The 18,065-nt window shown below is 41.1% G+C and overlaps 2 protein-coding genes across 2 annotated transcripts in view; one reads left to right on the top strand and one right to left on the bottom strand.

Moving 5' to 3' along the window:
• Positions 1-6,831: 6,831 nt before the first annotated feature.
• CBARP (CACN subunit beta associated regulatory protein) lies at positions 6,832-16,864 on the top strand. Its single transcript, XM_072404813.1, has 10 exons — positions 6,832-6,947; positions 7,831-7,888; positions 11,920-12,062; positions 12,158-12,219; positions 12,304-12,466; positions 12,553-12,748; positions 12,838-12,993; positions 13,099-13,291; positions 14,164-14,326; positions 14,461-16,864. The coding sequence occupies exons 2-10, from the start codon at positions 7,841-7,843 to the stop codon at positions 15,542-15,544; spliced, it is 2,208 nt and encodes a 735-aa protein (XP_072260914.1). The 5' UTR covers positions 6,832-6,947; positions 7,831-7,840; the 3' UTR covers positions 15,545-16,864.
• The window catches only part of STK11 (serine/threonine kinase 11), a 44,122-nt gene continuing 42,393 nt past the window's right edge, over positions 16,337-18,065 (bottom strand). Inside the window, exon 10 of the mRNA XM_072404814.1 lies at positions 16,337-16,769. The gene's annotated coding sequence lies outside the window, so the exon portion shown is untranslated. The remainder of the gene's footprint in view (positions 16,770-18,065) is intronic.

Raw genomic sequence — 18,065 nt, 5'->3', positions numbered from 1 at the left:
CTTCCTCCCCCTCTGAAGTGACAGTGGCACCACCTCTGTCACCGTCACCAAGCATCTCCACACTGTCCCATGGAAGCGTTCAGCTGTCCATCTCCCAAACAATGAAGAAAAAGAGGAAGTACCGCCCTACCCACCCACAATCCCTGGCCCCGAATGCCAGCATTTCAAAATTCCTGGCCTTTGAAATGCTGTCATTCCGTCTTGTGGAGACGGACACTTTTAAAAACCTTATGACGGTGGCTGTCCCACAGTACGTGGTTCCCAGCCGCCACTACTTTTCCAAGCGAGCTATCCCTGCCCTGCACAACCAAGTGGCGGACAAAATTAGGTGTGCACTGCGCAACGCCATCTGTGGCAAGGTCCACATAACCACTGATACGTGGACCAGTAAGCATGTGCAGGGACGTTATATCTCCCTAACTGCATACTGGGTAAATGCAGTGGCGGCCGGGCCTGAGGCGGATAACAGTTTGGGGCCTGTCCTTTCGCCACCGAGGATTGCAGGACGTTTCTCTTTGCCTCCTGTTGCCTCCTCCTCCTACTCCGCTTCCTCCTCTACCACCTCCTCATCCGGTGGGCCTCCATGCAGGACGTGTGTGCCATGTTGCACTGTTTCGAGTACTCCACCAACATGGCCAGTGCCAATGACGCCATCCTCAGCGTTACTATGCCACTTCTATGTCTCCTTGAAAAAACACTTCAGGCGATGATGGAAGAGGATGTGGCACAGGAGGAAGAGGGATCATTTCCACGGTTATCAGGCCAGTCATTCACAAGTGGCTCACCTGCACCAACAGAGGCCAGGTACACAACTGTTCAGCCAGGGCACAGTTCTGGAGGATGAGGATGATGAGGAGGAGGAACCATGTTCACAGCAGGGTGGCACCCAAAACAGCTCATGGCCATCACTGGAGCATGGCTGGGGGGATACAGAGGACACACCTCCCACAGAGGACAGCTTGTTGTTGCCTCTGGGCAGCCTGGCAAACATGAGCGACTACATGCTGCAGTGCCTGCGCAACGACCGCCGAGTTGCCCACATTCTAACCAGTGCTGATTACTGGGTGGCCACCCTGCTGGATCCCTGCTACAAGGACAATGTGCCATCCTTAATTCCGTCACTGGAGCGTGATCGGAAGATGCCCGAATAAAAGCGCACGCTGGTAGGTGCGCTGCTCATGGTATTCCCACCTGACAGCGGGGGCTCAGTGGAAACACAAGGCGAAGGCAGAGGAGGAGGAAGAAGTCGCCAACACAGCTGGGGCACCGCCAGCACCTCAGAAGAGAGGGTTAGCATGGCCGAAATGTGGAAAAGCTTTGTCAGCACGGCACAACAACCAGCACCACCAGCTGATACGGAATGTGTTAGCAGGTGGCAGCATTTCAGCAACATGGTGGAACAGTACATGTGCACACGCCTGAATTGGGCACATGGCCTCAATAAGAAATTGGGCACATGGTCTGAGCTTGCCCTTTAAGCCTTGGAGGTGCTGGCCTGCCCTGCGGCCAGTGTATTGTCCGAACATGTGTTTAGCACGGCACGGGGGGAAATCACAGACAAGCGCAGCCGCCTGTCTACAGCCAATGTGGAGAAGCTCACGTTCATTAAAATGAACCAGGCATGGATCCCACAGGACTTGTCCGTACCTTGTGCTGAATAGACAAGTATACCGGCCGCACCCAGCCATTGGTATACTCTAGCGCATCTTCTCTTTGCATTCTCTTTTCGATTTCCCAATGTTTTGGGGTCTTCCCAAATTTATAGAAAAAAAGTAAAAAAAATAAAGAAATAAAAATAAAAAAACAACAACAGTGTTGGCTACCTACTCCTCCAGCACCGCTTCTACCTACAACGCCTCCTCAACCTCCTAGTACACTTTCACCTCTGCCTCCTAGTTCAAGATTATTATTTTTTAATTTTTTTCTATTCTATGTTATTTTATCTAATTTCCCAATCCACATTTGTTTGCACGACAATTGTCCTGCTCTTACCCCCATTTTGCTTCCTTTTGCATCCCTCTAGCCCTTACTATGACTATTTTACAGGCATTTTAGTGCCCCAAGATTCGGGTCCCCATGGAGTTCAATAGGGTTCGGGTTCAGGGTCAAGTTCGGGTGCTGAACCCGAACTTTGAGCCGAAGTTCGGCCGAACCCGAACTTCCAGATGTTTGCTCATCCCCACCCACCGCCTCCTTCTGCTGCTGCTGCCGCCTGTCAGTACTCCATTCACTAAAATTGTATTACACACTTCTGGGTGGCATTGACGATGCACTACACTCAGCTCTCCATGACACTTACCAATGCGGTCTCCCTGGCGATACACACTGTTCTCCCTGACCCACGCTCCCTCTCTGGTCCTCCATCCTTTTGCCTAATGTCACCGCGCTACTTCTCCACAACTTTATGAGTAGCATTCCTAACACATGTCATCCAGGTCATGATGTCAGCTAGCAATGCGGTCTCCTGCTGTTTTGACGGCAGAGACTGCTGCTAGTGGGTTGAGTTCACACAAAGAGCCACCCATTCTCAATATTGTAATGTTTATGCTGTCTTCTATACGCTGTCTACCACGCAAAAGTCCTATTTGCCTGCTGTCATTTTACCTGCCATTTTTTGGAAAACCACAGGGTCTTTTGGAACTTTTTTATTTTTCCCTTGTTGCCACTGTTCTCCTACAAATACCTAGCACATTTGGTGGTTCTAACATGTATAGGGCAAAGCCGGCCCATTGACTTTAATAGAATTTGTGAAATCGGTTCGCCGAAATTTAGCGAACACATCAAAAGTTCAAGGAAAATTTTTGCGAGACTGTCAGGGTCCTTTTTGCTCATCCCTAGTCACGAGTACATATATAAAGTATTGGACACATTTTGTTAATTGCTGACATCATGATCAGTGGCTAAAGGGGTTCCCTGTTAGCTTGGTATTCTTCTTGTTAAATTTTAATACATATTCTATTTTTTGTATTCAGTTAGACACTGGTGGGTTGTGGAACTGCTGGGTTCGTGTTCCTTACTTACAGTATGTGTTGTGTATGAGCCATTTGATGTATCCTAGTAATGTTTTAACAGAGTCAAAAAAAACAATCCTATCCTTGACCATTAATTTATAGATAATTGGCAAACAACATCCATTATTTTCAAAGAATGATATAATTACATAATATATTGTATTTATTTGTGTATATTGTCTTTTTCAGGATAATATACAGTGGCTACAAAAAAGAGAACTGGCTCATTAACTCATGCAGTATAGGTCTAGTCTTTAAGAGCTGTCTTTGTGTTTCATAAATAGGTACATTTGTGTTAATAATGCATAGCAAATGCACCAGTGGTGCTGTGGTTGGAAGAATCTGAGGGTTCAACCCATGGAAACTGTTAGAGTTCGTAAGTGGTGCATTGGTGAGTGGTGAACTTTTCAGGCTTTGCTTTAAGCATTTGAATTAGAAAAGTGTACTAGTCACGCATTTGTAACATTTAGTGATTTTAAGGATGCCATATAGCACTGTAAATGTTTTTGCAACAACCAGGGCCATGCCAAAGGGTAGGCAAAAGAGTGGTTGCCTTGGTCCTTATTGCAGGAGATAGATGAGGCTCAAATTGAGCAGGACCTGAAACCCATTCTATGGTTCATATCTCATGTGGAAGGAGAAAGGTATGAAAGAGGGGAGAAAGTACTAAAGCAGCTTATCCTAGCATGGGAGCAACAAAAGAAAACACTTTCCCAAAAGACCAATATACCCTAAAGAGCCGACCACAGGTTTATTTACAACTGAAAAAAAATACTTTTTACAGTTTAATTTGCAAATGCTGTAAAATTACTAGGAAGATGAAAATAACATTCTCTGGAGATGTTCTGTACAGAATGCCCCCAAACGTGTTCTTTTCTCAAAATAAGCACTGTGGTACATGCCAAGTTTTATGTATCTGTTATGGTAGCCTAATTTTTGTTAGAGACTCTTTATAGCATATCCTCACTTAAAGGGGCGCAGACCCTGCAGGTTATCTTATCACAACACTAAAAATGCTTAGGTTCTTTAATAATAAAATAAACCCAAGTTCACATTTTAGTAACAAATTAGTCATTTATGCATTTTTTTTTAGTGTGAAAGTTCTCCAGGTCCATGTAGTTTAAGTTTTCCAGATGAACCGGATGTTGAAGACAAGAAAAGAATACTAAATTAAAATAAAAAAATTTCTTTTCATTACTACTGTTGTAGAATCGATAATGTGATGCCAAATTTGAAAGATATTTGGCATCATGTACCTCATTTTACTCTGGAAAAGAGGAAAATGGGCCTGAATGAGGCTGTAAATAACTGTAATGCTGCACATTTGCAGCCCTTTACGTAGGATCCTAGAAAGAGATTAGGAACGGCTTAAAAGCACCTGGCCATTGATTATAAAAATTGGATCAGGTCTTTGAGACAAGGGGAAGTTGTAGCCTGAGGCCAGGTGGGCCAGTCGCAAAGGCTATGTGCAGCCTGTGAGCTGGGAGTGGGTCCCCCACAGTTAGGTCTGATAGACCAGAGCAAGGAGGCTAAATTTTAAATTCCCTGTGAGGGAAAACACTGGATTTTCTTTGTTTTATTATGCTTTTGAGAATAAAAGTGCTCATAGCGCCCTGAAATTTAATTTAAGTCTGAGATACCTCCCTGCAGCGAGTGCGTATTGAAACTAACCTCCACACTTCCTAAAGTACCAAAAGTAGATACAATACATTAAAATAGGGTATAAACAGCTTTGCAATTAAACATTTCATCTGACCTGTCCATGAATTAATACAAAAAGGAACCAGCATCTTAGATTTTATCCTCATGCTACTCAGCGGTTTAACTATTTATCAATTGACAGGTTTGAAAAGTACATTCTGCCATTACTAAGATCAAAAGGAAAATGGTAGCTGCCAAGCATGTAACATGAGTCTGAGAATTCCTTACCAGTTCTCTCTGACACACTCCCTTTGGTGGGTCTTTGACCCAATAAGGATTCCTATGCAGTAAGTCTGGTCTACCATGGCTTCTTTTACTCTAATCTTGCCTCTGCTTATACATTTTTGGCCAATTGCATGAAATTGAAAAGAAAAATCACTGATTCAATAAGAAAAATAAACTTTTGAATATGGATGTTAAAATTCTGCAGATGAGGTGATTGTTCTAAAGAAGTAAAATAGCATAAATAACAGTTTTAGACAGAGTAATACCTGCACCCAAAAACAAACAAACATTATAGAAGGACACAGCAGTGGTATAAGGAACAATATTTTCTCCTAGTGGATCAGGTGATTGACACCCCAGATTAATTTGTTTCTGAGGACTTTGGGGAAAGATTGCTCTTGATCAGAACAGATTATACTGTATTATGATATGAGATTTAAAGTGAGAGGAGGTCTTGCATAATGTAATCTGAAAATTCCCAGCACATTATAGTACTTTTACCTTACAAATGTGTTCTCAGTCACTGTTCTGCCCTGCCACTTTTTGTCAGGTCCCCCATCATCCTCTTCATCCATTGGGCATCCCCTCCACAACCATACATGATTTTCAACCTTCCTGGCTCTATTTTTGGTTTAAACTGGGGTTTTAGTTCATTTTAACTGAGGATTTGGGGTTTACATGTACTTTATTAAATATAATCCACAACATCCACACGTTCCTTTTTTACACACAATTTTTTTTCCTTAATTTCTGATTGACACATTTTTCTTTTTAGCTAGTAATACATAACAGTAGTATAGTTCTCAACATGGTGCTCTTTCTACATCATCTTGTTCAACATCACAATTTACTATTCATTTATAGTTCTAACAATTCTACATTCTGTTGTACCTTTGCACTTGTAATTACAGTCATTTTCTTCTCTGCATTCACATCTCTTCTGTATAGGACATGACCTTACATTGCTAGAAACAGCTTTGTTTTTGGGATATATATATATATATATATATATATATATATATATATATATATGTATGTATGTATATGTATATATGACGGACTATAAAAGAGAAGGATGGGGGGTGATGTGGGCGGGGGTTTATGGGGATGCTAAAAAAAAGTTCTGCTCTGTATGTATCATCGGTTTTACCGGGTAGATTTTTTTTTGTATTTGGCTATTCTTGTATTTGTAAAGAATTTCATTAAGGTTATCATAGTGTAAACACGATTGATGTATAACCCGCTGTATTATTTGTAATTTTTTGGAAATAATGTTTTTAAATAGGGCTAATTTCTTTGAGTCCATAGTCCTGCCACTAGCCTAGAGGAGTTGAAAATCTAATGCACCGATGCCAATATACATAAGTGTCCCCATTCCCTATATACAGAAAACATGCCTTCAGCCATGTCCTGTAGTCTGGCGTTCTGATCTCGTTTTCTCCCACTCAGATCTCTCCCCGTATCCCCTTATCGCATTTCTCCTTATTTGCCACATCCTATAAATAATCACACCTAGCTATGACTCACGCTCGGTCCCCTGTGTGTGTCAGCCTCCTCCCAGTATAACTGTATACACAGTATACACAGTATAACAAGTCGTGCATGCAGCCTCATTGCTGCCAACTATAGAATGATTTCACAGGCTCTGCTGTGTACTGTTTAGGCACCACAGCTGCATTCCAGTGCAGCTCCGCACACCTATGTACATGTATGGCCCCTGTAGTCCCCATCTTTTCACCCTCTGTTCCTATGTAGATAATCCCTAAAGGTGCGGTGGGTGAATCCTTTCAGGTGCAGAACTCCCCTTCTCCCGCTTTCTCCCACCACCTCCCCTGCCTGCAGCCTGACGAGAGTCACGTGTGTCGGGGTGGGCGGGTCTTCTCCGCCGAGCTTCATTCATAAATCCTGAGGCCGGTGACTGAGCCGCAGCTCGGAGCGGGAGGATCGAGCGGAAGGCCAGGCAAGGCAGGAGGGCATCGGTGGCAGTTGCAGGGTGTGCACAGGATCCCGGTAGGTTGGAGGAACCTGGTGCTCGATTGTCATCTTTGGCAAGCTCCCAAGCATCCCTCTGGGCACTCCCTGGGTTTTTTGGGTGCAGCGTGTTGGTGATCTGGGCACCGGCTGCTAAAAATCCGCATTTCCTCTGTGCTAGCGGTGCTTTTTTGGGCATAGCATCCGTGTGAGTGGCATCCCGCCTCATTAGCATTCGGGTGTTTACTGGTTGGTGTTTAAGTATCACCCAGGTGTTACAAGGTGCCAAGGCCGTATTGGGATGCTGGTATTTCATACGGCTGGTGACTGTGGGACAGTAAGAAGAACAGGTAGGTGGGGCATCCTTATTCTTCCAGGCTTCAGTAGCTTGTAATATATGCTAGGGATCTACTTCCTTGCCAAGCAATGGGTATACTGCCCAGGATCCAGCTCCCCCCTACACAATATAGTATATTATTCCAGCATTAATTACATCAAGAAGTAATCACAGCTCTGTATTTATACGGTAAGTCCGCCGATCATTAATGATTGCTTCCAACCTTCTTTAGTATGATGTATATAGAGTGCTGCAGAACATTGCTGCTGATGTTTTCCATAGTATAGCCACCAAAATCCTACTGTCTGGTGTTCTCCTACTACCAAACATAAGACTCAATTAAACTTGTAGCCCTTCATTGAACAAATGTTGTCAGGCATTGGCAGGCTATAGCACTAAACCTGTAAAAGTCATGCTGTGTCTATGTAGATCTTTAAGTCATAGTTTATTTCAGCAAAACTTATTTTAATTATGCTGAACATGATCCAACTCTATCCCCTCTCTCTGTTGATTGATTTTCCTTCTATCTTACTTGAATTCATCATTATTCCTTCAATAACACATACCACCTTTCTGTTTCTGCAGGTGTCAGATCATGAGCAATGAGTCACCTCCATGGGAGAATATAACTGACAGCTCCACGGTGAGAAAAATTGCATTATCATTTGAATGTAGAGATATAGGCCAGGAGCATACATTTATTTACCAGCAGGCACCTAGCTCTAGTTACCAAGTTAGGAACAGCTAGCAAATATGTGTTTTATTTTGATATATTTAATATTCCTATTTGTCTACCCTACCCGTCAAAAAGTAATGTACTCAAAAGAAAACCTTTGTTGGAAAAACTATTACCACTGCCATTGCTAAAACATTAGTTACCTGACAGATATACAAATATTCTACCGGTAATTTGATCTAAAGTCTATGAACTAGCCTTCAAAAAATGAAGTCAGAACTGCTGAGGTGCTTTTTTTTTTTGGTTGCTAGCCCTAGCCACAAAACAATAGGACATACAGGGAAATATCATTGACACCCTCCATATTTCTGTGTGCACAAGTATCCTTATTTAATGTACTTCTCTATACTTCAAGATTCACTTTTACTATACTTCCTTGCTTTGCATTTTTTGTTGGTAGATTTTAAAATTATATGTAATAATGTATGCATTCTGACCTGGGCCCATGCATGATCTACAATTCTAATGCTCTGCAAGATATAGCTTCAGGCTTGTACAGAGGAATGCTATGTACTGTTATTCATACTGTATCTCCTCAGGGACAGACACTAACCCCATTTCTTTTCTGGTATTACAAGGAAAGGAAGGGAGAGAATAATCATCAGTATGCCAAAGATGGGTGCATGGCAAATGGTGGTACCATGTCAACATCCAAAATCAACAGCCATTCAGCATACAAAGGTCTAATATACTGTACATTTATTAGAGTTCTATAACAGTTTGGAGAGAACCTATGTTTCCAGGCGTAGATTCAAAAAAAGATGGTTGCTTATCTATGCTTGAAAATGTGGATTTCTGGGTCTCCAACTCAGCACGTAGGTATGAACCTTGGCTATCTTGATTTTAGATGACCACATGGTATTCCCTTTTGTTGTGCACCTGATCTTGGCATGACTGGGCCATTGTGCAAAGTAAAATGTTACTTGCATTTGGTTTGCATTTTGGTTTAGGGGATTCTCCCTTACTTCCTGTCCTTGTGATACCAAGAAAAACAATGGGGAGCAGTGGAAGTCACTAGGGCAGCAAAGTTAATACAATAAAAACTGGGAAACCTCAAAACCCTACTCTGCTACCTGTATGTTTTAGAGAGACAACCTGATATGAAGTGAGACAATCTCAACAATAAGGACAGACCGCAAGATAAATAGGACTTCTGCTCTAACCTTTTCCTACCCTATGCAAAACAAAGTTTTGGCTGGAGTCGGACTCTGTGATAAGCAAATATTGTCCAAATAGAAAATACATATGTATTCTTACTTGGCTTAATTTAGGTGTGCTTTGTGTATTTCTTTTTGATGTATACAATAAGTCAGCATGAAATTTTATTACAAGACCAGTCGTTGTCAATTTAGTTTCTATTTATAACAAAGCATGAGCTCCTTGAGCTAAAAAAACATTGATCTCTTTCATGGTTATTACATATACATAAAGTATTAATAGAATATTGATGGAGATAAATATCCTATCCAGCTTACATACTTTCTTGTGTGATTATACTAACTTGTAAATGGTATATTCCTTTGGATTTATGTGTTGTATGTATGCCTCTAAAGTTCTCAAGTATCATTAAGTAGTTAGGCAGAGTTTCCAATAAGCTTGTGTAATGATTAGCACTAATTGGAGTTCTCTGTCAAAAACTGGCATTTTAATAAATACAATCGTTCTCTCAGGGTCCTGCATAAAAATGTGAGGAACTAAAGCCTTTTTTTTCTTTAGTTCCTTACATTTTTATGCAATCTTTTTTTTTTTTAATTAATTGTGGTAATGTACAGAACCAAAATTAGAAAAAAGTTGTCTGTCCAAATATTCAAGGACTTAACTGTAGGTAAAATAGGTTTTGCTCCATAGTTATGAGGAACATTTGTTATTATATAACAGCATATACTTGGCCCAAAATCTGCCCTATTTCATATGGCCCAAGATGTAGATCTATATAACCAAGATCTTTTGTTTTCGGTGAAAAGGTTAATCAAGATGGTTGAATTCAACCGTGACAAAGTAGTAAAAAAAACTGTATAGTGCAGCTTACCACTCCTTGTACCTACTTTGTAATCCTGCCAGTAATACACTTCCTGTTTTAGGATGACGACTAGCTATGCTTTATTGATAGAGGAATAGCAATGTCACACAAGGACTGGAATAGTCCTCTCCTTAACTCCATAAAAGCAAGATGGTTGTTCTGGAGTTTAGAGAGAACCTGGACAGGGCTGAAACTACTGAGCAGTTATAAACATAAAAGGAGCTTAGCGACCCCATATTTTCCTGTATATTGTGCTGTGGCACACCTGTGCACATACTTCTGTTTTTGTTGGTAAGCTGATGATCTGAAATATGTCCAATAGGTAATACATTTAATAATAAACTTAAAAAAAAAACAGCAGCATATAATATATATATATTATATGAATATTTCTTTGTATTGGACTCAGTACAGCTATTTTGTATTGAATCCAGTGCAAAGTGATTTTAAATTTCCTGCCACTAACTCCCGGTCGCATCTACGTCATGGGAAACCCCGTTGACCTCAGCTCTGCATTTGCCGGCTGAAGATCAGAAGAGGCAGACGTGTCCCAGGACCTGCGGAAAAGAGCAGGACTGCGGGGGACAGCATTGGAGCAAGGTAAGTGCTTGTAAGTTTTTTTTTTTTTTGTTTTTTTTTTTAAGGTTAAAGTGACCCCAAGTGTGACCACTAGGGTGTTTAAACCTTCTCTTACAACAGAGCAGAGCTATTTGCTAACACACCACCTAATGTCTCCTTTCTGTCTACACAGAAAGCCTGATGAACACAATTGAGTTTGAGCTTTATCTTAGTTGCATTGTTTTCTGCTCATTGTTAGGCTGGTGCCACGCGTGCAATGATAGTCATTGGAAAGGATCTTTCACAATCCTTTCCAATGTTCATGCACGATGCATGAACAAGTGCTGTACATACAGTGTCGTTCTGCTCTATGGAGAGGGGAGGGAAGAACAACGGAGCGGCACCCCACTGCGAATCCACCTCTTCACTTTTATTACAATCTTTCGTCGTCCATGGATCTGCCAGGACGGACACGGTGCGCCGTACACACACCAGATTCTCATCCGATATCAGCCCTGAGGAGATTATTGGAGGAGAATCATCAGACATGTGCATTATTTGCAGTAGGGCATCTTGGCAGCAAAATACTCTAATGGCAGAAGGTGGGCCTGAAGAAGCAGTGTGACTTAAAGGATCTGTTTAAATACTGGTGCAAATACTACAGAGAATCTTTGGAACACTTAGGGAGTCCATACTGCAATGGGTCAAAGCAGTTTTAGGGGACCTGCATATTTTTAGTGTGGTTTTATAGTTTAGGCTAATTGCTGCATGCAAAGAAGTTATAGGTAAGTGGGAAATGGTATAACCCTAATATGCCAAAAACAAACTTAGCACATGTGGTTTAAATAGGGTTAATAAAACAACAACTTTTGAGAAGTGGTTTAGTCTGGTTACCTAAAATCGCTTAGATTTGACTGGCAAGTTATGATCTTGGAAATATTTTGAAGATTTCTTCCATGTAGTAGCATGCAATTTGCAGAAATGCAATGAGAGGAAAAAAAAAAAAAAAAAAAAACCCTTTACGGGTGGGTTTTTAACTAGCGATTCAAACAGTAAACAGTGGACAGTAAATCAAGGTTAAGGGCTTTCTGTTCAAAAAGTAGTTAAATTACTTAATATGACTGAATTTTGAAAAAAGGCTGATTGAAAGTGTCAATGGCAGACATAGAATATACAGAGAAAAAAAAAATTATATTCTCTGAGCACAGCTTTAAAATTGGGTTAATTCAACATCCAGCTAAGAGAAATCTAGTCACAGTGAAGCATACAACAGTTTTCAGAACATGGAAGGCTGCATGCAAAATGTATTAATGAAATGCGTTTACTGCAGTAAGTGACATTATACCATATAAACCTGCAGGCTGCTCCAGCTGCACCCAGCCATGATGGGTACATCTTGCTCTTGGTCCTTTTGTCTATCTTCATTGGAGGAACACTGCTCCTACTTACTGGGGTCTTGATCCTTTGTAGGCGGTGCTGCGATTCACATCTTAGGCTGTCAAGGTAATAAATAAAAAGAAAAAAAAAAACTGCTCCAAATTTTCAACTAAAAATTATTTTGTTTTACAAATTTCTCATGTACTGCAATTTATTTTTAGACCCAGTGATGACGCAGAAAAAACAAACACTTCCTATGTGGACGAGTCACAGCCAACACATGGTAAGGAGATTTAACTGTGACTTTTTTCCAATGGATATATTTTTCTTTCTATAGCATTTAATATCCTTCGGTCCACACACACAGATATCACCATACGAGTAGAAGATGCAGAATCATTGTCCGCCTCAGGTCTACGAGATGCAGAGTCAGAAAAGTTTTTATGCACTGCATCTAGTGGTCGTCGTGTTTCATTCAATGAGGGAGCCTTATGTGGGCAGGAAAAACGAGAACGTGAAAGAGGAAGAAGGTAAATGAGAGAATATGTAAGGGCAGATGAGGCATATCATATGAAAACTATGTAACACTTATCTTCTGTCTGTTTTATTCTTTTAGGTACACTTTGACAGAAGGAGATTTTCACTATCTGAAAAATGCACGGCTGACTCTCCCTCCACTTCCCTCATTACCACCAACTGCTTTACACATTTTGACCATACATGAAAGCGAAGGCGGGGAAAGTAGCAGCAGTGGAGGAGCATCTGAAACACATACCACCCCTCCCAGCAAGTCTAACATCTCTATATATCAGGTATAGTATGTTTTTTTTATCTCATTAAAATTACATACCATCGTTTATAAAATTTCAGATTTTAAATATACCCTTTTTCCAAATATCAGCCTCCTCGAAGTCCTCCAGCTCCATTAACTCGACTTTCTCTAAGTTTAACCTCTGCACTTCCTGGAAATGCCTACAACTCTGTGGCAGATACAAGTTTTATGGAAACCCCAACCCATAGTCCACCATTCCCGCGACAAAGCCCAGACAAAACCAGGGTAAGTCACAAGGGAGTGGACATAGTGGGAATATGCTGAAAAACAGACAGAGAATATAGGGTTATCATAGGTGCACCAGTTTCACACCATCCCTTCCTTCCCCAGTTTGACCACAACAGTCATCTCCCTCCGGGTGGTGCCAGCTCTGATGTGGGTACCACCCGAAGTCATGGTGCAGTACTCCATTTCTTCAGCCGTCTACGGCGTCATGCAAGTTTGGAAGGAGCAAGCCCCTACCTAAAAATCAAGAAATGGAAACTGGGCAGTGTGCAGAGAGCAAGCAGCTTAGACACCAGAGGTGAGGGGGAGGATTGACTTGGATGCACAAGATGAAACAGAATCTGTTTGTTACCCAAACTGTAAAGGAGGGAAATCTGGATATATAAAGGTGGTGGGAGGCATGTTATTTACTTGTTCAAGGTAAGGGAAAAGCACAAAAGCATCATGTAATATTTTTAGGAGTGCAGTGTTAGCTTTCTTTTCAGTCTTCAGTTATTGGTGAAATTGGTTGGCTGTTACCCGCAGGGTCATGGGATTCAAGTATACATTCTCTCTGATGCCCTTGGCAGTAGAGTTCCACTACTTCTTGCAGCAAGGTGGAGGCTGTTAGATTAAGGATAATATACAATTGATTAAAATTAGACACAGCTGTTTTACTTGGGAATTGAACTGACAATTTATTTACACTAATATTTCCGTGTTCAAAATCAGTTTAGTTTTCCCTGCCTCCACATTCCAAATACTAAAAAAAATCAATGTATGTTTGGAAATACTTTGATGAATAAATATTTTGCTAACATTTTTAGCACAATTCTGAATAATTTTACAAGAATTAGGCAGAATGTAACAAAAATATATGTTTTTACAGATTTTAAAAATTAGGTTTAAATGCTATTCACATTTTTATTAATACAAAGTCATTCAACAGATTTTGGGATTATTGGCGTTCTAGACAGTTGTGTTCTAAAACATCCATCTATCCACTGTGCTTATAGGATAGAATAGGGCTAGGTAAACTTTGTGAACTAGCTGGAAATCCAGGAGAGCACTGTGTAATAACATTTTTTAGTGGCAAAAGGTCTTTTCTGCTAATCTGTAAAACAATCTTACTAATGTTGCTATGCAGAACTCTTTGTAGTTTCTCACCTACTGTACGTTCTCTTTTCACAGGCTCACCAAAACGGCATCAGTTCCAGCGCCAACGAGCAGCCAGTGAAAGTGCAGAGCGTGATGACATTATACAGTACATAGCACATACCCAAGACCCTGCTTTTGCTTCAAATCAAGGATCTTACATACCACAACATGGAACACCATCACACTCTCTCGGCAGGTATTCTTCTGTTGCCCAATCCACATCTTTCCAGACACACACCCCCCAACAAATATTTTATTACCCTTTTCTTCTCTTTCCTATTGCTAAAAGAAGAGGATCATTTCTTTCAATTTTTCCTATTTGATTTACAGGTTCGATCATGGGGAAGATGGGTCATTAGCTGATGTGGGAAGTACAGAACAGGGCCAGCTACCTACTCAGTGTGACATTTGGAGCCTACGCGCATCATTAGAGCTCTGTGCCTCAGATCAAAGTAGCAGCAACAATGACCGGGACTCTGTTCGTAGTGATGCAGAAAGTGTGAGCTCCTTAAGTGGACTTCCTAGTCTACCTTCTCAAGATCTACCTGATGGTAGGCCTGGGAAGGGGACAGAGCCAGAAAGTGGATCCCGAAAGCTCCTTCAGATGGACAGTGGCTATGCTTCTATTGAAGCCCCTTGCCGGCCACCAGAAGAAACATGCAGTCCCCACAGGGACAAAACTGCTTCAGAAAAAAGACTATTTTTCACTCATGCTGGGCGTAAAGGGACAGTATTTGAAAGTTTGGAGGGGCATTTATATGAACAAGGTGCTGCAGGTGGAGAGGATGAAACATGGTTTTCCCACCACACTCAAACAATCAGTTCACAAGATGCTTTTACTAGACGAGACTATAGCATTGATGAAAAAACTGATGCACTGTTTAATGAGTTCCTTAGGCATGATCCACAGTATGATGATTCACCTGTGCGCACAAAGCATCGGTCACGAGCACACTTGCGTAAACAGTGGCAGAGAACAAAACAGTACAGTGATCCAGGAATCCGGTTTCCCCCTGCTTTAGACAGGCATCGCGCTTCCCCATTACGCAGAGGAGACAGCACTAGCTATCTTTCCGATACACGCTACCATAGTACGCTACCACGTATTGCAAGTACTACAGATGAGGAAGGAGTAGACAGCTGTCCACTTAGCCCAGCTTCAGTCACATCTGAAGACAAAATTCAGGCCATCGAGGAAGAACCTTATGATCATGGGCCTGTCCCAGATGAACCTAGACCTCCAGCGGAGAACCCAGACCAAGACTACGGTTATGGCCCTCAAACAACTGAGCTTCTAGATAAGATTGGAGCAGGACTGGAGGAGAGATTGTATGCAATAGTGCAGAGGACAGCACGCAGCCCTGAGAGGCTCTGCACAGTGGCACGTATCTCACCTGATCACAGTCCTGTGTAGTAGCAACATTAAGTCTCTAGCAGTTATCGAGGACAGATAATTGGGATTGGAACCCTCTGTTTCTGGACAGCACAGTGCCAAATAATACCCACTGTGGCACACTTATTTTACTCACTGCCACTTTATGTGCCATATGAACACATGCATGACTGTAAATACAGGCAACACATGTACACTGCATTACAACAAACAGCATGGACATACACACTGCATTATTCACAATACCTGTACAATTATCTTCCAAGCAATATAAAGTTTCTTCCTGAAGGCTCTTGGCAACTTTGCATCAGGGAAATAGGGGCAAAGTGTGGATCCACTGGCTTTCAACGTGGGAGCTGCAGATCTACAACTCCCCATCAAACACAGACTTAGAGGAACAAGAGATGTTCAGGGGTTGTTGGGTGCAGAGTCTATTACCAGTGTGTGATGTTTATTTATTTATTTATTTATTTATTTATGAAAGAAAGATGCTTTGTTCCTGGGAGATGGAGCCTTTATGCTCTTGTTATTTATTGTAGTACAGGATGGGCAGGAGTTTTTTGTGCTCTCCCCACTTCTCAGCATTTTCCCTTATTAAAATAAGACCACATATTGTAATCGACAAAGTCTGAGTGTACACTGTGTGTATGTGGAAAGGGGAAGCAAACATTACTGAGAGAAAATGCTAATATAATTTTTCAAATTCAATTTTACATTTACAACATACCACATATATACATGATTTTTAACATCTGCCAATAAAGCACTGCCCTGTCAGCATATGCAGATTAAGCCAATGCTCAGAAACCAAACTAGTGGAAACCAAATAAACCTTTAATCACTAAGGAGGAAAAGAAAAAACAACCTGTGATCATCAACACATGGCTCCTTTTCTCCTGATGCGCAAACACAACAGCTGGGTTTGGTTGGAGGAGTTTGGCGCTCCTTTTCCCTTACCACTTTGCATTTTATTGTGTATGAGGGCTCAGATAGGGCTGATGATGGGACCTCCACCTCTCAACTATATTACATGTAGTATACAGCCAGACAAAAATGAAGTGGAGCCATAATTAAGTTCAAGTCATAAAGTGCAGCAGGTGCTGGACACTGCGCAAGTCCAAGAGGTCCAGAGGAGAACGGGGCAAACAATTAAAGGGCAGTTCCCTTTACTGCAGAAATTCAGCTGTAGCATCTGTTGGGCAGAATCTCACCAAACAGACTGGGAGGAGCCTGCAGGATTGTGTCACTGGGAAAGAGGAAAAGAAAAACAAAGACTTATTTAGTGTTATTGTTTACAAAACATGTCAACACCATATTTTAATAAAGCCACAATAAAAGATTCATTCAATTTTTTTTTTGGACAGTGCATCAGTTGTATCAAGACCACAGGCCTGTTGTGGTCCCCAGCTGCATTACCCTTCCAAGCAGCAAGTTCTTCGTAATGGTGCTCTCCATGGGAACCACTTTTTCATGTAAGATCAAATACATATGATCAACCCAGGAGATACACGGAAAAGATACTCAGAAGGGCATTGCTACTGCTTTAACTTCTACCAAGAAAGAAAAAAAAAAAAACCTGCAGAACAATACCTGAGACAAATATTACATTTGTCTCAGATGTTTTATTTTGGGGAAATGTAAGACTTTGACATTAAAAATACATTTCATATTTTATGTAAAAGTTTCTTGAATATATTAGGATTAATTAAAAACACTCAAAAAAAAACTTGGGTTTGTGACATTTCATGTTGACTTTGCAAGCTATTATTGAGTTTTGGTGAATATATTTCCTCTGACATGAACTGTACTGTACTGTGCCTTTTAAGTCATTAGCAGCAGTACAAAAGCAAGCTGGTTGTGCTGCTGCGATGTGGGGCCCCATAACTGTATCACTAGCACTATAGGCAATATTATCAATAACAGTTTCTGTCTAAAATTACACTATGGGTCAGATAGGTAATGTACTTACTGCTAAGTAAGTAAAACGTAATATTTGCATCTATTTGTCTCTATAGAGAACTGTTTGCTAAACTCCCTGTATCCTGGACAAGCAGAAAAATACTGCATAGAAGTGTTCCATCTAGCTGACCTGCTGAGTCAGTGTTACTGTATTAACTAGAAGGTATATTAAAATGCACAGGTAGAAGAACAAGAACAGATGCAGTCCAGATACTTGGGAAGGCCATCTCTATAGCTATAATGTCTAAAAAAAAACTGCTATGCCAGTTACATCAGGTAACCAATCTCCAAGTTTTCTATTTATTGTTTTAGGTTATGGAAATTTGTGAATACCCATTCTGCAGGCAATGGAGTGAAACTCAATACAGAGTGAGAGGTAAAATAGAGCTGAGAAAAGTAAACAATGCAACATGGAATTATTACCCTGTTTCCCCGATGATAAGACACTGTCTTATCTTTTTTGGAAGGCCAAAATATGCTCTAGGGCTTATTTTTTAGGGGGATGCCTTATTTACCCATGAAGAAGACTACAGTACACAGTTATTGTTCATGTGCCATTCATGTCCACTTCTGATCAATCTGT

The sequence above is a fragment of the Pyxicephalus adspersus genome, chromosome 3, assembly GCF_032062135.1.
Source record: "Pyxicephalus adspersus chromosome 3, UCB_Pads_2.0, whole genome shotgun sequence".
Classification (NCBI taxonomy): domain Eukaryota; kingdom Metazoa; phylum Chordata; class Amphibia; order Anura; family Pyxicephalidae; genus Pyxicephalus; species Pyxicephalus adspersus.
The sequence above is the reverse complement of the archived record's forward strand: the minus strand, read 5'-3'. Positions and strand labels throughout refer to the sequence as shown.

Coding starts and splice junctions, on each gene's coding strand:
- CBARP (XM_072404813.1), top strand. CDS start 7,841: ATGAGCAATGAGTCACCTCCATGGGAGAATATAACTGACAGCTCCACG. Junction 7,889..11,919: donor ATATAACTGACAGCTCCACG/GTGAGAAAAATT, acceptor ATAAACCTGCAG/GCTGCTCCAGCTGCACCCAG. Junction 13,292..14,163: donor AAGCAGCTTAGACACCAGAG/GTGAGGGGGAGG, acceptor CTCTTTTCACAG/GCTCACCAAAACGGCATCAG.